Genomic DNA, 22,824 nt, shown 5'->3' on the forward strand with positions numbered 1-22,824 from the left:
AATGCAGTGCATGTTAGCTACAAAAATCCTCACCAAAAATATTACAGGGCTAACAAATGTCCCTTTTTTTTTTTGTATATTCGCCTGTCTCACTGCATAGTGGTCTATTTTCTCGACAGAGGAAGGCAAATGTTTATTTTCCCGTCTTCTCCCGTTAAATTCGTTGTAGATTAGCACCCTGGGCAGCTGTCCAGGGGACCCACCCCTCAATTCCATTTGTGGGAGGAAGGGAAGACATGATAGAGGAATCGCTGAGTCACAGAATGTGTGAGCTTTAAGACCTGGCATTGGGAAATCTGGAAAGGAGAATTTCGAGAGACTTTCCATATTTTAGTAAGTGCATTACAAACTACTTTCAACTGCCTGTTTTTACTTCATACTCAGTATGCATATCTAATTCCGGAATCAACAAGTGAGGTATGGCCCTTAGGCCAATCTAGCCAGCTGCCTGTTTTTGTAAATAAAGTTTTCTTGGCACACAGCCACGCCCACTCATTTCCATATCATCTATTGTTGCTGTTGCATTACAACAGCAGAACTGAGTAGCTGTAGCAGAGGCCCACAAGGCTCCCCTAAACCTGAAATGTTTGCTGTGTGGTCCCTTAAGAAATTTGTCAACCTCTGATCTACTTCTCTAACATGGTAGAAAAAATGCTGTTACTTGTTAACTGCAGTTTCTTTGAATAATCAGTTCCCCTGATATAAACCCTCCTACTTCTTCGAGACACCTGTGACACTCAGACTTATTATGTCGCTGGACATTTTCATTCCCTAAGCTGCTTGGGGCACCCCTTGGATCTGACTGTATCAATTAGGAATGCATGCAACTGCAAGGAACTTCTAGGATACTTTTACCTGTGGCTTAAACAATGAAGATGTGAATGGTCTTACCTAACAAGAAAGAAGCCTGGATGCCTGAGTCTAGGTTTGATGTAGAGACTCTAGGATGGTACAAACTGTCATGGCCCCACACTGTGACACTCCCCCCTGCTCCCCTGTGCTCAGCTTGCTGACTCTATGCATGTTACCCCACGGTTGCAAATTTTTGCCTCAGCTCCAGGTATCCCCTGGGTAACATACCTCATTCCAAGCAGGGGAGAAGGGACATGAGCGCAAAGCATTTTTCTACTGAGGTGCTGGCTTTTTAACCCAGAAAGCAAACCACCAACAGACACCCACCTCCCATTATATTTCATTGAACACAGTGGATCTCATGCCTTCCTATCTGTCTCATTGACATAATCCCAATGCCAGAACAAAATGGGAAGGTAGCGGATATTCAATAAAAGTGTGTCAAATGGTAGATGGACATATTCATGCTAAATGGATGGATTATAGACTAGATCTTTTAAATTTAGTTTAATTTGGTGCCCACCATGGGCAGGAGAAGAGAGCAAGTGTGTGTGTGAGGGGGGATCCTTGGTAGTAAAAACGTTGTGGACTATCACTTTATCTCAACCTCTTCATTTTACGAATGGGGAGAGTGAGACCAAAGAGTAGAAGGTTAGATAGGATAGTGAATTTTTAGTTTCTGATTGTTCAGCACCCATGCCTCACCGTCTCAGTAACAACTCCTTAATTTGTCTTCGAAGAACCAGCTCTTTCAAACAGCGTGATTTTTAGTGAGGCAGGTGGCATCCCTGGTCCCAAGAGAGAGGGTCATCACTATTTCATTCCCATGACCTCAGTGATTGGTCCGGAGATGGACACAGGTCCCAAGGTCATTCAGCTGGAATTAGTGCACAGCTTTCCAGGAAAAAGAACACCGGCCTGAGGTTGCTGGAGGTCCATGCGGGAAGCACCAGGCTGACAGGGAAGCCCACACAGAAGGAAAACTGGGGACACCTGTGGGGTCATTGATGAGCACCTGGATATAGCTGTTCCTGAAGTACATGTTTTAACTCCAGGACTCCTTCAACAGACAACAGAAAACTGAACTTACATGGTTCTAAGCCATAAAAGGGATTGTTTTTTATCCATTTAACTGTAAGTCCAGAAGCAGGAATAATTCATTCAAGAGCATGTGATCCAGTACGTGGATGGTGTCATCTAGAACCTAGTTTATTTGCTTGTTTGTTTTTTCCATCTCTCTACTACATTCTTGTCACCTCGTAAGATACTAATTTATTATCTTTTTTAAAAATTTTATCTTGCTCCTCTCATTAGAGAATGAGGTTCATGAGAGCATGGATCTGGATCTGTGCACCCCCAACCCCCATATCTCTAAGGTCACTTGCTCCATAATATGTACTCAGCAAATATTTCCTGAATGAATGAATGAGTGAATGAATACACAGATAAATAGTGTCTTCCTATGTCAGAAGAGGAAGGGTCATCAAAGATTAGCAGGGCCATCCTCTACAGAGAGCCCTAACATCCCCAGCTCCTGTTAGAAGTCTCACATGCTCTCTATTCCTCTGCCCTGCATCATGGCAGTAGGAACGGTCAACCTTCCACAACCAGTTTCTACCTCTGTCCGTGATATGACTTAGGACCCTCAGGTCACCCATTTTCTTCATGGTCCTTGATGTGACTCTTGCCTGTGTGTTTGAACTCCATTTGCGATGAAATGCGGAAGGTACCAATGACCCCTTGCTGGATTACTCTACCTACTAAGGGACTTTGGGCTTTATCCTGGTTCTATGCTAGCATCCTCTGCCTCCATTCACATCTCTCACCAGGTGCCTCTGGAGGTCTCTCTCCTGTGTTCCCAAATCCTACAATGTCCACCAGAGCCCATCCTCTTCTCATTCTAGAGGGGAGCTTGTACCAGTGGTCCCCTGGGCTGGCTGTAAGAGACTCACTTGGGCAGTGGGAAAGGCTGGATCTTAGACATTCAATGGAGACATATCTAGGATCTTCTGATGTCCAGGTGGGCTGTCTTTTGAGAATCCTCTCAGATCAGAGACTGAGGAGACACTGCTCCTCTTAGGCACAGATGGCATCCAGGTGTGGCTTACTCTGCTGGGCTCCATCTTGGAATTCCTAATGAATTCCCCAGCTGGAGAGGGTCACAGGCCTTGCATTCTCCTGCACCCCAGCAGGACTGCTCAGGGTCTTGGTGGTTAAGTGGGGATGATATAAGTGCTTGGTGCTCATCCTAAAAGTGTTCCTGAAATCCTTCCCTTCTAGGGTATGGCAAACCGTTTTGTACAGTGAACACCATGGGTCAGGATATTTAATTCAAACAGGAAGCTATCCAAACCATTATGCACCATGAATTCAAATATCAACTATTAATTCAAAAGTTTGAAAAATAGAGGAGGGGCATCTGGGTAGCTCAGCTGATCAAGCATCTAACTCTTGATTCAGCTCAGGTCATGATCTTGGGGTCGAGCCCTGTGTGGGGCTCTGTACTGAGGGTGGAGGCTGCTTAAGATTCTTTCTCTCCCTCTCCCTCTGCCCCCGTTGCCCCCACTCCTTCTCATTCTCTCTCTCTCTCTCTCTCACACACAGACACAAAGTTTCATAATAGGAAATTTGAAGTCACATAGGGGTTTAAGAGTACATTTTTTCATTTATTCAAATTTTTATTTTTTTTCATTTATTCAAATTTTTAAATTTGAAAGCTCACCCCGTCATTTACTCATTGTAAAACCCTGAGCAAATTAATGCAGCCAATCATTCTCAAATGTGGTCCCCAGCAACAGCAGCATCACTTAGGAACTTAGTAAAATGAAAACCAAGGGGTCCCCACCCCAGGTCTACTGAATCAGAGACTCTGTGGAGGGGACCCAGCAAGCTCTGTTTTATTTAACAAGCTCTGCAGGGAATTCTGATGCACCTCACACAGTTTGAGGACCATTGTCTTAAACAATCCAATCTGAGTTTCCTTATATGTAAAACAGGAGTGATAATACTTGGCCTCAAAAACCTTTTCGTAAGGATCAAATTCAGATTTTGCATGTAAAGAATTTAGCACAGTGTCTGGCACTTAGTATGCACTCAATATATGACAGCTACAATTAATGTTATTATAATTATTGGATTTCTTTTCTGGGTGGCCAATGAATCAGTCTATGTCTCTGCGTGTCTACCTGTGAAATAGTAAAGAGTGAAGATATTTTAACATTAATCATTATAACAATAGCTAATTTATTGAGCTCCTACCCTGGCCCAGGCACTTGGCTAATCACTCCGCAAACACTGCATTCAATCCTCATTTAAAAATTTGCTAAGAGACGGTGCTGTTGTTGTCCACCTTTTACAGGTAAGGAAACAGCTTAAGTAACTTGCCCAGAATAACACAGGGAGTGAGCGGAAGAGCCAGAAAAAGAATTTAGAGCGTGAGTCTCCAGAGCCTGGATTAGTTGGGTACATCACCAACTGCCACTCCAAAGGAGTTTGCAAAAGGAACTATGGAAGGGGCTCTTTTCATACCGACCGTGTTATTTTGAAAATCTGATGTTCCCTGTAACATATACACTCAGATGATAGCTATTAATTAATTATAGAAGAATACCCTCAATCAAATTTTTGCTTGAAGTGGATTTTTGGGGTTTTAAGAGGCCAGGGGCAAAGGAGACCCCGTGCTTGGCCTCCCTGAAGTCCTCCGTGATTCCCCATTTCTACCAAGCCAATTGGTCATGCAGCCACGATGGGGGACAATTTGCCTTTGAGAGAACTAAGGACAGCCTGGCATCTGTCACCAGTTTAGGGCACCGACTACCTGAGCCCAAAGAATACATTCCAATGTCTGTTAAATAAGAGAATCCACTGGGGAAAAAAAAAAAAAAAAGAAAAAAAAAAAAAAAGAAAGCTTCCTTTGCCTACAGAAGGCAAAGCTTCAGGTGACAATTGGTAGGAGGAACTGTGGAAGTGTGGCTCGAAATTATCAGGAAGTATGGGTTCCCAGCTGTACCTACTAATACGGGTTTGGGGTGCAACGATAAGGGCCGAATTTCTACCATTTTTCAACGCAGCACAAACTTCAGGCACATAAAATACCAGTGACATCCTACGGAACACTTTTACGATGGGTAAAATTATATATGGATCAAAAGAACTTCAGAACAGGCTGCCGAATTTGTAAAATAAACATATTGCAACACCCCTCAACATGATGTTTCAGGGTAAAATACACGTTTATCCGGTGCAGGGCTCGTTTCGTCGAAGGGTACAAACAGGCCGGGAACAAAACCCTGCAGGTTCTCTTCCTGAAGCGCAGCTAAACTTTGTGCCTCATTCGAGAGTTTCTGCCCAAACCTTCAAAGCTGGACCTCAGAGATATTACAAGACGTTTGGTTTTAATGGAAAACTTCCCTGCGTCCCTAACATGACAGTATCAACAATAGCACCACCGAGCAAACACGAGTTTTGGCTTCTGCCTTTTATTTTATTTTATTTTTTTTTCCCCCTCCTTTTAGCTCCACCCCGGCTAGCTCTTGAAAGGCCTTCTGTTCTGTCAGCCATAATGACATCTGCTGGCGGAGACAGGAAGTCATAAATCTGGAGGTCCCCTCTCAACCAAACCTTGTTAATGCTGCCATTTATCACAGGGGCTGGGGTGCCATCTCTGGAGGGCTGGACGCAGAGAGTCCATTTTCTCCCATACCCCTTTCCCAGGAGAGCAACCATTTTAAAAAAACAAGCCACTTTCTCATCTCACATTCGCAGACCTGGAAGTCAGGCAGAGGCAGGCCCCACCGTCAGCGCGCAGCTCTTGGAAGGAAGCCACGATTCCAGGCAACAATAGACTCGAGTTGATGTTTGGGGACTGAAGCAAGGCAGTTCGCACCAAGCTCTGTCCTTCCTCGTTTGAAATCGGCCCCAAACTGCCTCAAAGAGAGGAGTGGGGATTTCCTTCCTCTGAGCTTTCTGCCTCCATGAACATCTTTAAGGGTAAAACTTGCTCTGGGGTGGGGGTGGGGGTAGGGGGGGGCGGTCAAGAGGATTACTTAAGCTTAGGGCTACTTTGGTTCCAAACTAATTTAGGGCGATGTTAGGTTTATTTCGTAGGAGTTCATTGTGTCCTAAGCCTTGATTCAAGACCCGCGCCTGCACGAGATACATTCTGGCCTCTGCTGCTCAAAGTTCGGTCCCTGGGCCAGAAGCACAGCATCGTCTGTTACTGCTGGTTAGCAATGCAGACTGGCAGGCACCCCCCTAGACCCACCGGATGAGGGTCTGGTGTTTTAAAGCAGACCTCCAAGTGACTCCTACGTATGTTACCATTTCTGAGGCTGCGCCGCACACCGGGGTTCTTGACCTTGGCCCTCTTGACAATTTGGGCTGGATCAGTTTTTGTTTGCAAGGGCCTTTTCCTGGGCACTGTAGGGCCTTAGGGAGCATCCCTGGCCTCTACCCACTAGATCCCAGTAGCAACCCCCTGACTGTGAACCAAAACTGACTCTAGACATTGTCAAGCATCCCCTGGGAGGAAAAATCACCCCTGTTGGACACGGAGCAACTCAAAAAGTGGGGTCAGTGGACGCCCAGCACCGGTGCCGTCTAGGAGCTTCTGAGACATACATGTTCTCAAACGCGGCCTAGACTTAACTGAGGCAGGGTCTCTCAAGATGGAGCTCAGGAACCTGTTCTTACTCTGTAGGAGAGACTATGCAGGCTAAAGTTGAAAAAGTCGGAAGCTGCAGAGTAGGAACAGGGAAAAGTAATGGGATAATTAGACAACGTGTGATGTGACCACAGCTTTACCGAGAGTGAGTAGTGCAGGGTGGTTAAGTATTCGAGTTAGAGGGGTTGAACCACCTTCCCCGTGTGGTGTCTCCATAACCTTGAGTAAGTTACCGACCCTCCCTGTGCCTCAGTTTCCTCATATGTAAAATGGACACAACAAAAGCAATTTACCTCATGGGATTGTTTTAAGGGATTCATAAACCCATATTGTAAAGTGCTTACAACAGTGCCTAATACCAAGTGCTTCATAAATGCTAGCTCTGTGGTCATTACTACAACTTGCCTTTCTTTCCCCAGAGTCTTATGTTCCCTAAGAGCCACACAGATGCTTTATGTCCATACCCAGCCCAGTGCCTGGCCTGGGGCAGATGGATGCTTAATGAACTTTAGTGGGAAAAGAGGACAGGCCTATGGGGGGAAGAGGGCAGTGGCTGGAGCTCTCTGCTACCAGTGGTTTGGATTTATGCTCCACTACCTTCACACATTCTGCAGGAGGATCTGACCTCCCCTCGCTGGCTTCTGCAAACTGGTGCCCTTGCACAAGTAGAGGACTGAGCTGAGATTTGTTTTATCCCTCAGTACAGATTAGATTACACCTCAGATCTATCTGAAAGCACTCTGTAAACAATAGTCAATCAACAAATACTTATAATGAAAAAGCTTAAAATGTAGGAGTGCTAGCTACCTGCCAGGTATCATGCTATGGATTGTACAATAGGTCAAAATTCCTCTCTGTGCCCCTAATGGAAACCGGTGGTATGTGCAATCATCCCCATTTCACAGATGGGAAAGCTAAGGCTCAGAGAGGCTACGTAACTTGTCCAAGGTCGTAATCTCAGTAAGCAGTGGAAATATTTTTTTAAATGCAGCTCTGGGATGCCTGGGGGACTCAGCAGGTTAAATGTCCAAATCTTGATTTTAGCGCAGGTCATGATCTCAGGGTCCTGAGATCAAGCCCCGCATCCGGCTCTGTGCTGGGCGTGGAGTGTGCTTGAGCATTCTCTCTCTCTGCTTTCCCCTCTGCCCCTCATCCTCACTTCATGTGCATGAGCTCACCCTCTCTCAAATAAATAAATAAATAAATAAATAAATAAATAAATAAATAAAATAAAATGCAGGTTGGTCAAATCTATACCTATCTTTCTTCCTGGACCCCAACCTGGCCTGATGCCCTGCCCATTTCTTCATACCCCAGCACCTGGGGCTCTTGGCCTGCAGAGAAGGCTGAGAGCGGCCCCCATCCGATGACTGGCAGGTGCTGATGGATAAGTACCCCAGCTCGCAGCTCTCTCGCTCTTCAGGAGGGATATCTCAGAAGCGCGTAAGGTCCACTGACTCCCAGCATCACCCAGCAGGATTCATTCCATCACCCACAGAGATCGCCTGCTGGATAACACACCACATGTTGATAGCTTTCCCTTACCGTGCTCACTTCCCTACTTTCTTACTAGAGTTTTCTAACATCACGTCCCAAACAAACTACTTGCTTTCAAATCTTTATCTCAGGGTCTGCTTCTCGGGAAACCAGAAGCAAGACACGCAAGCCTTCTCAAGAGAGGATTTGCAACCGCCTTGAACTCTTCGACCATTGTAAGCCCGTGGGCTCCTTCGCCCTGTTGGCCTCCCCAGCAATGGTTAAGGAGAGGAGACGAGCTGTATTGATGGGTGAAAACGCATCCAGGACAAGTCACTTTGACATAATCCTAGCAAGCAGGGGGAGAATCTCATGAAATTTTCAGGACAATAGGATGCCTAATGCCTAATCATAATAGATAAGACATGCTCCGGATGAGACAGAAAGGTGTTCTCAGAGCGAATTATATCATTCTCTATTTGCTTCTGAAAGTTGAGGGGTACCTTTGGGCACACGGTTCTAATGAGTTCAGGAAGGAGAGCTTGATGCACAGTTGAGGTGGCATAAAATATACCAGAGCCCAGAACTTAAAGGCTGCTCGTCACATGGTTTCCAGGCTGTTCCGGTCCTTACATTCACTTAATGTCTTCCTGTGGTTAATCAAGTCGAGCAATGGATTACTGGGCCAGCGACGCGGTCTGGATTCTTCGGTGGCAGCAAAATACTGTCACCAACAGCAAGTAGCCACCTCCAAGGGAGAAATGTGATGTATGTTAAATTGAACAGCTCCTGTATCCCCAGCCTGCCCTCTCAGCAATCGGATGGTTTAAAATATACATAGTGCCTAATTGCTGTTGTGAAATTCTACACCTAGTCAAATCCAAAGAGTTTTTAAAGAGACCCCCAAAGACTTTTGGAGGATTTATTCTTAAGAGCAAGCTTGTCAGTGCCTGAGTGTCTCTGGACTTTATTGTCATGTACTGTAACTGTGTCCAGAGAGCAAATTCCCACCAAGTGGAAGCCGAGAGGTTCTCTTCTGTGTTGGTTGAACAAACCCACTCTACTGGACTAGCTATCTTGGGATGTAAGTAAACGAACTAGCATTTATCGATGACAAAGAAAAAAACTCATATTTGGTGTTAGGACCCACGATGTCTCCATGATCCAGTCACGCCCTACACCTCCCCTACATCATTTTCTGCTCCCCTCTCCCTGCTTAGCTCTGGAAACCTGGACACTGACTGCTACGTCCTTTGTGTTCTGGAAGCACAGAAGTCTCTTCCGAGTTCAGGCCTTGGCTCCTGGTGGGCTGCCTCTTGTACTCCAGATCTCTGTTTCAATGTTCCCTTCTCAGAAAGGCTTTCTGAGACTCTCACCCGAAAATAGGCCTGCCCCCGCCCCTTACGCTCTATCCCAACACCCTACCTCGTTTTCTTCCTATCGCTCTCGTGATCCATCTGGTACGTCCTCTTGTCTGGTCCTCCCCCACCCTCAACATGACGCTGTACCAGGTGTCGTGGGAAGGGAGAAAATAACCCAAGATTGCCACCTTGAAGTTTTTACAAAATAGTTACTGGGAAGAGGGATATCCCGAATGAGTTAAATGACACAAGAGGAAGGCAATGAATTATATCCTCGAGGGTAAAATCGTATGGTACACTGGCTCTCAAACTTGGCTGCATATTGGAATCATCTGGGGGCTTTAAAAATACTGATGGCTGGATCCCACCCCCACAGACTGATGTAATGAGTCTGGGGTAAGGCCTAGGCATTGAGTTTTTTAAATCCCCCCAGTTGATTATGATACATGGCAAAGTTTGAGAACACTGCTTTTTTATTTAATTGAAGCATTATGTACATATATAGAAGTGCATAAATCATAAGCATGCAGCTAAATTAATTTTCACAGACTGAATAGACTTGGTAACCGGCATCCTAGTTAAGAACAATGCAGGCCCCTCCCCTACACACACCCAGTGGCCTCCTCAAGCTCACTTTCAAAGGTAACCACTACCCTGATACCTCAGCATAGATCATTTCTGCCTGTCTATTCATATATTTGGAATCATACTCTAGAGTGACTCTCTGTTTTGAGAAGATATGGACTAGAGAAGTTTGAATCACTTGGAGTCCACCCAGGAAGACTGCCTGAAGGAGGCGGTACTTAAGGGACGATCTGAAGGAGGCAAGAGACAAGAGAAAGGAAAGGGAGGAAAGGGAGAGAAGTTGGGGAAGGAAGGACAGCATCACTTGGAAAAGAGGCACACCGGCTGAAATGCTACTCATGCCTAATGAAAGCCCTACGGTGGGCCTAATGGTTTTGTTTTTGTTGTTGTTTTCATTTTCGTTTTTGTTTTTGTTTTTGTTTTCGTTTTCGTTTTTGTTTTCCATACACACTTCTTTGCAAGTATGCTCAACTGGGTATTCAGTCATTTCATAAATTCTCACTGAGTGCCAATACTGCTAGACTCAGGGATATCGAGATGATTAGAACTTACATTTTAATTCGGGAAGACAGATAATAATATATGAAGATAGGCAAATATATGAAGAAGATACTTACAGATGGTCATAACTGTCATGAAAGATAAGAGAAAGAATGGGACAGACGGTAGGGGCAAAAGGAGATGACATTTGAGTTTAGAGTGAGAAGGAAAACAAATCTGGGGGAGGGACCATTCTGGAGGGAAGAAAAGATGCAAAATCCCCGAAGCTGGTACAAGAGTTATTACATCAACTGAGCTCAAGAATCCCACAGACTGCCCCAATGCCCGCTAATTCGGGCAGTGCCGATCTCAAATAGGCGTATGGCAAATGTCTGTTTTAATTGCATTGGGTTGGAGTCCAGTAGTAAGAGAGGCAAACTAACAACAAAAATCAGTATGACAGATACATGCTTTCATGGGGCATTCACAGATTCCATGAGTACAACTTAGAAGGCTTCACGATCACCTTTTTGAGTGAATCCAAGAATGCATACCCTGGCTATTCCTCATGTGCACCAACTTCTACCAACTTGATTCACTTGTTACAAAATTCAGCTTTTGCAGGGGCAAGGTTCCCATGCCTGGCACCTTATCTGAATCACCTGGGAACTTGTAAAATATCAGATTTTCGGGCCCCACCCGGGGATCTAATTCAGTAATTCTAGGGTGGCGCCTGTGCCTCTTTATCTTAAGGAGAAAGAAAAAAAAAAAAAATCCCCGGGTGATTCTGACATTGAGCCAGTGTGGGAATTGGTGTTCTAGAAGATACAGTTGACTCATTCCAATCAGTTCATGCCTTTACACATCCCAGAGTTCGAGTGTTAGATGTGAGGATGCTACCTCCCTGGAGACCCAAACATAGTATTATTCTAAGCCTCCAGCCCTTGGAAGAAGTTTCCAAAAGTGCCAGAGTCTGTGGTTTAGCGAAGTATTTTGCAAATTCTAGTCATACCTGTACCACCTTTCTCACATTTTGCCATCTCCACACACCCCTGAACCATTATTTATTCTCTATCATTCCTTAGCTATATTTATTTTTAAAACCCATAAATTACATCAAACTTCAGATTGCTACCATAATTGGAGTGCAACATCTTTTGCTAAGATAGAGGTAACCTTAGAGTAAATTCAATAAAAACAAACCATTTAAAAAAAAAAAGTCTAGCCAGGTAACTCTTGCCCCTCCCAAGCTTCTAAGTCTGAGATCTGTGGTTTCTTGGTTGAGAAATAAAAGTTAGCAATTGTTAGGCATGAAAGACGCACTAGCACCAAACTGAGACGTTCATGGATTGAAAGAAAACTGAAAGGGAATAACCTTTTCACTATGCGATTCATGTTTTTCAATGTCACGTCTACGCCACTGAACAGTACCTGGGTACCATTGTGTTGTGGATCCAACTGAGGTAGACAAAATCTTCCTTGCTGATAACCAAGCGAAATACTCTATAATAGTAGCAGTAGGGGGAAAAAATACAAATTACTGTGGGAATGTAAGTAAAATTCAGGGAAGAATCCTGGAGAGAGATACGGGGAAAGATTCCCAAAGTAGCCCAAAGTCAGCTACTCTGGCCCATTTCCTTCCCGATCCTCTCCAAAGCTGGGTCCAGCCCCCAAATTCCTTCTCTCCCAGTTCCAAATCTTCAGGATGTCATTTTCACAGAAGCTTTTTGAAGGCAGGGATCCGATCTTATGCACGCCAGCATCTCCTGTACTTGGGCAATGCCTGGCCACCTAACTAACACACGAGATGTTTGGTAAATGATTGAATGTAGTAAAAACACCCAGTCAGCAGACATGGGGCTTCTCCCGGGGTGGATTCACGGTGAGCTCACTGCAGTCCCAGGCTTTTCTCTGCTCAGGCCTTACGTTTATACCCCCTGTTCCTCGAACTGTGGTCCCCAGCCGGCAGGACTGGCGGTTTTACTGATTAAGCTGTGGTCCCTGGCACAGCTCCCTGTAAAGGTGTGGGAGGAAATTAGAATTAATTAGAATTAATATCCTTTTGCTGACATTGTCAATGCTGCAGTAGGGCTTTCTGTGCCTCAGTTGCCTAAGGACTAGGCTGGGGTTGGGTGGGGTTGATCATGGGTGGAGGCCAATTGGGTGATTTAGGGCAGATGAGTTAACAACTTGTATCACATGCATGAGGAAGAAAGGAGCCTGTGGCCTCCCACGTGGGGATGTTAAAAATGTTAAAACAATAACAAGAAAGATTAAACAGCACTTTGCAAATGTGATGATAACACATGACTAGTAGGATGGGGAAAGTTACATTTCCTATAGCTCCCAAAAGAACTGTTCAGAAAAAATATCTGTGGAACAGGTCACCCTAGGTCATTCCCTGCAAGTGATGGCAAAGGTGGTAGCTGGGCGGGTAGTGAATGGGAGGTGGCCCGATTATACCGGGCAGGCCTCCCTCGTGGTGGGTTCATGGTTCGGGGGCAGATAGTGAGGAGTAGGCACAGGTGAAACCCCATCACAATGACCACATGACAGTGCCACACCTTGAACTCCTAAATTACAAAATATCTAAGCTTGAATTTGCTTTCTAGTTAGCGATACTGGACATGTCCGATTCCAAAAGAACAAAGGCTTTGTTAGCGGAAGTTCTCAAACTGGAGAGAGCGGGAGACTCACTGGCTCAAAATGCTGATTCCCTGCGCCGTGTTCCAGAAGTTTCTGATTTAGAAGGTCTAGAGCAGTGGCCGTCAATCAGGGGGACGATTTTGCCCCTCCAAGGGGACATTGGGCAATGTCTGGAGACAATTTCGTTGACCCAGATGGGGTGGAAGGGTCTGGCATCTAGTGGGTAGGGGCCAAGGATGCTGCAGACCCTCTATATTGCACAGAACAGCTTCTACCACAAAGAATTATGGGCCCAAATGCCCATGGGGTTAGGGTCAGATCATCGTATTTTAGGGTAAGAACACACACTTTCGGCCTAAGAATGTGCCTCTTAACAAGGGCCCGAGGGGATTTGGGTGCCGGCAGCCAGAGCCTTGACTGGGAAGAACTAGGCCATGCCTGCCTTCTTCTTCTAAGGCTTTGGCTGTCTCAGTTCCCCTCTTGCCTTACCCCCCCCCCCCACCCCGCCCCATATTTAGGACTCAGCTTAGACTTGACTTTCCCCAGGAATCTCTGCCTGGAAACCATCCTCCCTCCCTCCACGGCCAGGCCTCCTACCCCATCACACATCACTTGCCCCTCTGTCTGTCTCTCCCACTGGAATGAGAGTTCCCTGAGGGCAGGGTTCCGGTTCCGCCCTGTCCCCAGCACCTAGGCAGCTGCCAGACCCACACCTGGCTCACCAATCACCTGTTGGCCGGAATCTATCTCAGCTCGAGTGCCATCTCCGGCATCGAGTCTGGAGCTAGGGCTGCCCCCTCTTCCAGACCCCATCACAGACCCTATTCTAACATCTTCATGGAGCTTATCTCTCAGAAATTACCTTGCTTATTTGCTTGCCTACTTTTCATTCATTCAACAAATATTATATACTGGGCACCTACTATATGTCCCCTTCCATTGCTGGGGCTAGCACAGTGAACGAAAGAGGCAAAATCCCGCTTATATTCTAAACAGGGCTTATATTCTAAAAAGGAACAGGGCGATAAACGAAATAGAGAACTATACATAATCTATGTACTATTGATAAGCCCAGTGGAAAAGGAGATAAAATAGAGAAACAGGCTAGGGAGTGGGGGTGAGGGGTGTGCATGTGCGCGGAAAATTTTAAGTCAGGTAGGCCTCTGGGAGAAGGTGACACTTGGGCCAAGACTGAGGATCTGAGAGTGACAGGTGTGCTCCGCCACTAGAATATAAACACTAAGAGGCCCGGGATCTTCCCTTTCGCTCTGGCCCCTGTGTCTCCAGAGCAGGCACATAGTAGGTGCTCAAGAAACACCGTTTTAAACAAAGAGAATCTGGGATGAAACTAGCCAGGAGGCAGAAGGGAGATTTCTGTTTCTCTGACCGGGGAGGAAGGAGGGAGGGGCAGGGGCGGTAAACTTGGCGTGGGGGTGGGGAGGACGTCTTCGCGGTCAGATTAGGAGACTTGGGGGATGGAGGTCACCGCTGGCTGAGACCCAAGTTCTCACCCCGTCTCATAAGTATTGCGAAGGGCCCTGGGGGGAGGGGGGGAGGGGGGGAGGCTCACCTGCTCCCCCTCCCCCCCAGCTGGCTCCCTTTGCAACTGCGGAGTTTGGTCTCCACCCGCATCCCTGCCTGTCCCCTCCCTCCGCACGCCCTTCCCGGAGGGGTGTCCCCGAGGAGGGTGGGGGGTGGGGGGCGCCCGGAGGAGCCGCGGGGCGCGCCGGGTCCCCGCCCCCAGCCCCCCGTCCCCTCCCCGGCGGGACGCTGTCCCTTTAATAGACTCCCTCTGCCTGGCGCTCTGCGGCTGGGGAGTAAATTTCTCCCTGTCATCAGGTCGCGGGGAGCGGAGGAGGAGGAGGAGTTTGTTAATGTTCAGTTTGTTCAGCGGGATCGATGTTTGCTGGCATCGCCTCGCCCTGTCTTGTGTGTGTGAGTGTGTGAGTGTGCGCGCGTGTGTGAGTGTGCGCGCGTGTGCGTGTGTGTGTGTGCGCGCGTGGGGGGGGTGTGAGTGTGTGTGCGAGGAGGCGCGGGTGCGTGCGTGTGCGTGTGTGTGTGTGTGTGCGCGCGTGTGAGTGTGTGCGCGAGTGGATTCCGGATTTTCCGTCTTTCCCCCAACCCGCTCCTGTCCTCTCGCATATCACTCACAGACGGGAATCTGACAGCAGCCACAAACCTACAGTGAGTGATCTCTCTCCCCCAGCGCGAATCCGCCATAGAGACCGGCGAGGAGGAGGAGGAGGAGGAGGAGGAGGGAGGAGGAGGAGGGAGGAGTGAGGAGGAGGGAGGAGGAAGGAGGATGAAGTAGGAGCAGGAGGTGGAGGAGGTGGGGGGAGGAGGATTTTATGAGGAGTCTCTTCTTCTTTCTTCCCCTTCTTTCCGCAAAAGAAGAAGAAACCACTACCTTCCCAGGATTGCCTGTTTCTCCCCCTTCTCTTTACGCGCGCGTGTGCGTGTGGCGCGTGTGCGCCCCTCGTCCCTTCCATCCGAACGCGGTCTTGGATGTTTAATAAAGAAATCAAGTGTCTCAACAGTCACCCCAAAAAAAAAAAAAAAACCAAAAAAACCAAAAATCTCCAAAAAAGCAAAAAAAAAAAAAAAAAACCAAAAAGAGAGAGACAGAGAGGCGAGAGAGCGAGGGGGAGCGAGATTCCAAAACAAACAAACAAACAAACAACAAGGCAGAGCCAACCTCTACTTGCGAGCAGCCGGCGCGAGCCGCCCGTGTCCGCCGCCCGGAGAGGGGGGTCTCCTCGGGCCCGTGGTGGAGGAGTTGCAGGGGGGATCGCCGGGGGGACTGAGGCCGAGTGACGCCCCAGGAGCCGCCGGGCAGGAGGCGGAGGAGCCCCGGAGAGGCGAGAGAGCAGCGGGCCCCCGCGCGCGGCTCGGGGCTGGGCCGCCAGAAGTGGGACTGGAGCGAAGTAGAGCGATGCCAAGGAGGAAACAGCAGGCACCCAAGCGGGCGGCAGGTAAGAGAACCGGCTCCGCTCCGGGGCGGCCCCGGGGCTGCCCCGCGCGCCGAGCCCCCCGGGCGCCCCCCCAGCCGCGCGGGGAGGTCGCCCCGGGCGCCCCTCGCTGCCCCGCGGATAACCCCGTCCTCCCTCGCGCCTTCCTCCGTCTCCCGGATCCTTCCCCCTTGCAGGCTCGGGGTGGGTGGGGGGTGGGGGGGAAGCTATCCCACCAAGCCTTCCCTCCTTAAACTTTCTTTCCCTCCACCCTCTACCCCACCCCTAACTTTCTCCCAGTCTGTCTCTTGCCTCTCGGGCCAAAGTTGGGTCGAGGATTCGGGGTGCGGGGTTGGGAGCCGCTCCTCGCACCCTCGCATCCCTCCGCGTGGACAGTGCCAGTGGCTGCTGGCCTCGAGGGACCGCTGTCTCCCTCTCAGCTGGGGGTTCGGGGCGCTGGAGTGTGAGGCGTGGTGCCCCAGCCCTGGGCTGCAGGCGGGTTTTGGGGCAAGCAGTGAGAGTGTAACTTTGCTGGCCAAGGTGGAAAAAAACCACCCCAGGAAAAGGACTGACTGAACCTTTGAATGTGCTTGGAAGTGTCATCAAGACTCTTTCTCTTTAAAAAGGGGGGAAAAGGGGACCCAGTAGAACATTGAAGCAGCTCTGGATTTCCTTTGCCCAGAGAGAGTTGTAAACTTTGTAAATTGATTTGTACCTTATCCCATCTGAATCCTTCCTTACCAACCCCCCTCCCTCCCCACCCTCCACCCCCCCCCCCCCAAAAAAAGAGAGGAACAGGTTAATGGATCAGTACAATAGACCTTCTTCTAAAGGGTTTTTTTTTTTTTTTTTTTCCTTTTGGGTTGCTTAATTGCTTTTTTAATAGTATGCTGGGGTTTTGTTTCTCGGAAGTGTAATATGAAAGTTCATTTTTCTCCTGCCAGACCCACCCACTGAAAAATCAGCTTTCCACTTGATTGCTAGTTTTGATTTGACATTTGATTGATCACCTGTCATCTCGCTGCCTTTGATCTATTCATTCTTGATATATATCAATAAATCACTCACCATGGTAACTCAGAGTGCCAGTGACGCAAGCCTTGCCCTCTAGATTCAGAGCCAGACATGCACAATTATTATCTTGTTTGGCTTTTAATGTGGGCGTTTTTATTTCTTTGTGTCCTTTAGTTGAATCGGGGCTTTAGCGAAAAGCTTAAGTTTTTTTTTTTTTTTTTTTTTTGCCCTGGTCTCTGTATTTACCCTCATGCTTTAGGCAGCATCAGTTAGGGATGGAGTTCTGCAGACCCAACAACACGTTTCCTTTCTGCTGTAACATGAGCGAAACATTGAGAGAGAAGTTCCGTGGAACACTTTGGTAAACTTTGTAAAGCCACCCTTAGAACAAATCCAAAGTTAGCTGCAGATCTGGGCAAAGTGGGTGTTTGTGTCTGAACATGCTGGACCACCAAGCTCATCCTCCATCATGGCCTGATTCCAGCCTGAATGGCAGTCCATGTGCTTTGAAATATCCACAATTATCTTCCCTTCAGAGCGCAGAATTGCTTCCGTAGCCATGCGTAGATCGGTTCAGATTGCATGAGGAAATATCATTTATAAAGCTCTGATTTGTGTGTTTTCCAACTGTTTCCCTAAAAGCAAAATAATTAAAATATTTTCAGTGCCGTGTGTATTTGGAACTTGCCTCGTCAGTGAGGTGCTCTTTTTTCAACTCCGGCTACCTCTTTTGAAAACAATTTCTCCCTCCCTCCCCTGTCCCTGTCTGCATTTAACTCACTTTTTTTTTTTTTTTTTTAAACTTGGATTGTTTTGCAAACTGACAGTGTTGGGGCGTGCACTGGCCTTCTGGACCCAGGAAAAGTGAGCGTGCTCCTTCTAGTTCTGGCAACCCAAGTTTCCGTATAGCTAGATTATTAGAGATAACGTCCTTATTGTCCCAAAAGAGAACCCTGGGCAACAGTCCAGCAAGAAGTGATACTGCCCTGAAAATTACTCTTCCTCTCCGCCACCCCCCCCCCCCACCCCTTGTTGTTCCGGTAAAGGCCATCAACAACTAGGCAGTAATTTAAATTACCAGAATGACTGGACATGTCTCCTTTGGTAAGCTCATTATAAAAAGTGCATTGCTCAGAATTGCACTACTTTGATTATAATTATCCTCTGATCAATGAGGATCCAGGTGTACGTAACATAATGCTGTATCACATTATTTAAATTAGATCCTTTTCATTAAGCTGGTATCTATTGGAACTGGCTTGTCTCTTTAGCGTGTGTGTGTGTTAGAAAGTTGTGACTGCAGTTTCAGTTTTCTGGCCTATTGAATGCCTACTGTCTTTCTATGTTTGTTTTCATGGCTTTATTATTTTCACTGAAAAAAAGGGGAAACCCTTGTGGAGCTGAAAGGGAACGATTCATTTTGTACATAATGAGGCCCCTCTTGCAGTATTTATTTGCTCACATATTAATAAAACGGGTATTTTTTTTTTCAATGCAAGGTTTCTTTCCTCCAAAGTCATCGATGCTGTACTCTGTTTTAGCTGAGGTGGTGGTTCACAAGTAAAGTTAGCCACTTTAGGATTCTTGAGCCAGTTGACACTGTAAGGAAAAGAACAAGGTGGGCTCTAGGATTGTGGCCATACTAACTTTTATCGCTGCCTGAAATTAAACACAATGCACAACTGTAAGTAATTACTCCCATGGACTGATGCTGAAAGCTTGATTTCTAGCTTGATTAATGAATAATGTAAGATAGAAAAAGCCTGTGAGTGAATCAGAGCTGAGACTCTTTCCCAAGAACTGTTCGAGGCAATCTGATTCCTTTGCATTATGAGTTTTAAGTTCCATGTTTCAAGGAAGCAGTTACAGAACTTTCTAATAAAGCAGGTATGATGGAGATAGAATGAACCAGCTGGTATTAGAAGTGATGAGAATTTTTGGTCTTTATTTGTTATGTTCCCCCCACCCCACGCCACCCCACCCCACCTCCCCCTTTAAGGAGCAGGGATGTGAGGTAGGCAGTTCTCTTTAAGGAAACAGCTAAGTCAGAACATTTCCCTCTGAAATGTCATTCTTCCTGGCTCTCTACAGCTATGCTATTCCACCATACTATTACTTCGGGCAAGAAAAAAAAAAAAGTTCAGAAAACAGCCTATAGTACCCCAGGGGTTTGTGTAGGTGCGAGTGTGTGTGTGCTCGCTCGCTTGGCCCTATATTTCACTCCCGACTAAAATGCATCCACTCTTACCTGAGAATATTGCAGGAGGTTCTTTCAGCATCCCTCTCCCCCTATCCATTTTTAGGGCAGATAGAGAAGATGGCAGAAAGGTAAAATAAAACCGAGCAGTGTTTTGATTTGTTTGTATTTTGCAGGCTGCAGAGTAGTTAAAAATTTAAAATTGCAGACTTACACTGCAAACCCTTCTATTTTCTACAATCTGTCACAGCCTCTGTACACAGACATGTGTAACACATATATTTTCTTTTACCACCCTGAACTATTGTTTTTATATAACGCCAGCCAAGTGTAATAGAATGCAAGATCTTTGGGGCTTGCGAATATCGAACGTATACAGAAGTTACAGGCTTCTGCTTCTGCCAACCCAAAGAGATTAAAGGCTTCCTTCTTGTTGACTCTTGGAAGCTATCTTGATAATCCAGATCTGAGGAAAAGTCTTGCAGGGAAGAACAGCTCCCTCAATTTATTTTGTTTATTTAATATGGAGATGAATAATGCAGATTTTGTTTTCATGAATGTCCTTGTGTGGCAGTAAACATTAGACTATTAGCAATCATTACTTAAAAGTTGCAATTTGCACCTTAATGGCATAGTTTATTTACATGGGAAGCATATTCAGCAGGGACGGTTCTGAATCCTGCAATGGAGCAGAGTTGACCCCAGCGATCTCCTTTTCAGCCTCCTGGGAGCGGTGCCTGGGGGAACCGGGGAGGTCTCAGCGATCTCTACCAGCAGGGTGGGGAGGGGGGCAGGCAGCCCAGGGAGGAAGTTTACCTTTAATTTACTGGCAAGTGGGATGGGATTCGAGGGAATAGGAATCGGGGTGGAGTCGGGACCCTGGCACTCTCACTTTGTTTAAACATACTTCAGAGAGACAAGTTCACATCTTGAAGATTCAAATACCGCGTGCTGTCGTCCCCATTCACTTACCCAAACGGTAGGGTTTTAACAGATGAACGGAAAAAATAAGCACACACAGCTCACCCCCCCCCTCCCACCCCACAGGGGCTCAGCAGCATGAACTGTTCTGGCTCTTCTTGTTATTTAAGGCAGATCCCTGGAAAAGGAAGGACAGGTCCCCCGGAATCGCATCCTGCACAGAGCGCTTTGGATGGAAATTGATTACTTAAGTGGGCCCTTCCCCACTCGCCTCCTGATTTCCTTCTCCCTTCTCTCACCTCACCCTTAAAGACCCAGATTGAATGGGACATCTCAAAAGCCCATTTGTTTTAGGCATTTATTGATTTCATTTTTAATCTGCCATATCAGGACACAATACATTAGCTCTAATCAGCAGATTGCAAGTGACAGGGAGTTCTAGTGGAAGGTAGGTAAAGGAGAGGGACCACTGAGAAACTTCTGTACCATGACAATCTGCTTGAGGCTTGGGGGTTGGAGATGGGAGGCTACTTTTGAGGAGGGTGGAAACATCCCTCAGAACTACTGTGCACTGATTTTTCTCCCACTCACCTCGATTCCACGTTTGGGAAACCTTCGCACCCAACAAATACCTCCTAGGCATCTCTAGCAGATCTGTCCCTGGAAGCATCTTGCCTTTTGTCACATTCTCCAACAGAGGCTTATGCTTTCATTTCATCCCAGGTGACTTCTCACGCATTTCTCCAACTGGATAATACCTGGGTTGATCTGTTTATCTTCCCAGTGGCTTGGGGATTGTACTCTCAGTTGAGCAGGTTTTAAAGGGGCACTGAGCTTGGCATTATTTAAGGCCGTTTGCAACGATACACTCCTGCTCATCACTGCAGCTCAGCTTAGGAAAATCAGGCAGGAAGAAAACCTGTTCATGTTTGTGCTGGGTCTGTAATTAGCTGACACGAGTTAAATGACCAGAGTAGATCTTCCCCTTCCGTCACTGTATGCGTACCATCAATTTTATTTAGGTATGTCATGGTCTGGGAAGACTCAGCCACTATTTCAAAGACGTGCCTGCGTCCACCCAAGTTCCCTTTAAAAAGCACAGAATTGCCTAACAAATTCTATATTAAGACCAGGCATACACAGAGTATCATTTTCGTTTGATGCAAAGTCAGTTGGAAATACATTAACAGAGAGTCTTGCATCGCTTCCCTGAAGCAGTGCTTTTTCATTACATATTTAATTACAATCAAATTGAGCGACTTTTATAAAAAAAAATTACGGTGGTATTAAAAGAAGCTTGGCACACAAATAATTTTATTGCTTTGCAAGTTGAGAATGCGGTTATATTTTTATTTACTTGGGAGAAATTTATTTTCATTTTCTAATGTGACAAATACAGAATATATTTTCCTGTCATCTGTATCAGGGAGATCTCAGCCTCTTGCCTCCTTAGAGCCCGTGCATCATGGAAGAGGTTTTTATATCCCTTTTTCAGTAATTTGTAGCAATTTATATTTTTTTTATCATTTTAAGTTTTGTAAATTCCATTTAAAGTTAGAAATTCTCCTGTTCCTTAGGATGACCTTTGGTGAGCAGCTCTTTGATTATAAATGAGCTTAGTCATTCGAACCACATAAGAAATAAACTCGTTGAGAGGGTTTGCTTGATTGCCTGGATATCGCAGTAAGAAAAAAACACCATGTATTTACGGGCTCTCTTACATAAACTGATTTTTACTGGATTTAGCATTTTCTTCCTTTTTTTTTTTTTTTTTTTTTTGGTCTGTGCTACTGACCTTTCAGTCACTTGTTTTAGGTGAAGGGGCTAGGGACAGCATTGAAAAGGAGCGGCGAGAGACGCTGCTGGTCTTCAAGACATGATAATAAAAAATTAGATACTTTAGAGCCCAGATATCCACTTTGGGACTCTCTCTGCAAACTCAGGAAAGTGCCTTTGTAAACATATGGTTTGGCATCTAACTGGGATGCTGGTCTGGAGTGTCCACAGCAGTGTGACTGCTATTTCTGCAGAGAAACCATCATGAGGGTATAGGAGTTAGGTCCCCTCTGAGGACACTGCATCCACAGACACAGAGAAAAAGCTTCTGGGATGAAAGTGGGAATTGCTGATATATTTGTTTCCAAAGCAAACTCCGTGGCTGAAGTGATAAAATAGTTGGGAGAGATTTGGAAGTCATTAAAGTGGTTCCGTAGAATTGTTGATTGTTGCCTCTCTGAATCTTTTGCATTTCCTCTGCAGAGAAAGATGTCCTCTGGGCACCCTCCAATACTTGGCAATGCCAAAGCAATGGCTAAAATTGTTGAAAATTTTAGAAATTAAGATTCAGGAGACACGACCAGATAATCCTCTTATTAATATATCAGCATTATTTTGCTTAACAACAGGGAGATGCATAGTGCAAAAGTTTTGGAGATAATGAATTTAGAGAAATTACACAGAAAGAAAAATACCTGGATCATATTTGAAAGCATTTGTCTGGGATTTTTCTCGTTAAGTAAGGGTGCTCTTTCCATCTGTGTTATTTAAAACAAAAACAGAACCACAACAGCTTCAGTATCATCATACCTACTACCCAGCCTGAAACAGGATCTAATAAAGTTCTCTCTGGATGTACAAAAGACACAGGACATCGTATACACATCCCTCTTAACAAAATAGCTT

At 46.2% G+C, this 22,824-nt stretch overlaps 1 protein-coding gene and 1 long non-coding RNA gene across 6 annotated transcripts in view; one reads left to right on the forward strand and one right to left on the reverse strand.

Moving 5' to 3' along the window:
- Window positions 1–16,082, reverse strand: part of LOC111092083 — a 99,565-nt gene extending 83,483 nt beyond the window's left edge. The window contains exons 1-2 of one of the 3 annotated variants that reach the window (XR_005377981.1): window positions 15,758–16,082; window positions 7,835–12,430 (exon numbers count right to left, since the gene is read on the reverse strand). This is a non-coding gene — a long non-coding RNA (uncharacterized LOC111092083). The remainder of the gene's footprint in view (window positions 1–7,834; window positions 12,431–15,757) is intronic. The other 2 variants (XR_005377980.1, XR_005377982.1) reach the window with 2 other exon arrangements.
- TSHZ2 (teashirt zinc finger homeobox 2) overlaps window positions 15,455–22,824 on the forward strand; it is a 443,345-nt gene continuing 435,975 nt past the window's right edge. For all 3 annotated transcript variants that reach the window (XM_038572621.1, XM_038572622.1, XM_038572620.1), the window contains exon 1: window positions 15,455–16,034. In XM_038572621.1, the coding sequence (XP_038428549.1) occupies window positions 15,995–16,034 (40 nt within the window). In that variant the 5' untranslated portion in view covers window positions 15,455–15,994. The remainder of the gene's footprint in view (window positions 16,035–22,824) is intronic.

This window comes from Canis lupus, chromosome 24 (assembly GCF_011100685.1).
Source record: "Canis lupus familiaris isolate Mischka breed German Shepherd chromosome 24, alternate assembly UU_Cfam_GSD_1.0, whole genome shotgun sequence".
NCBI lineage: Eukaryota > Metazoa > Chordata > Mammalia > Carnivora > Canidae > Canis > Canis lupus.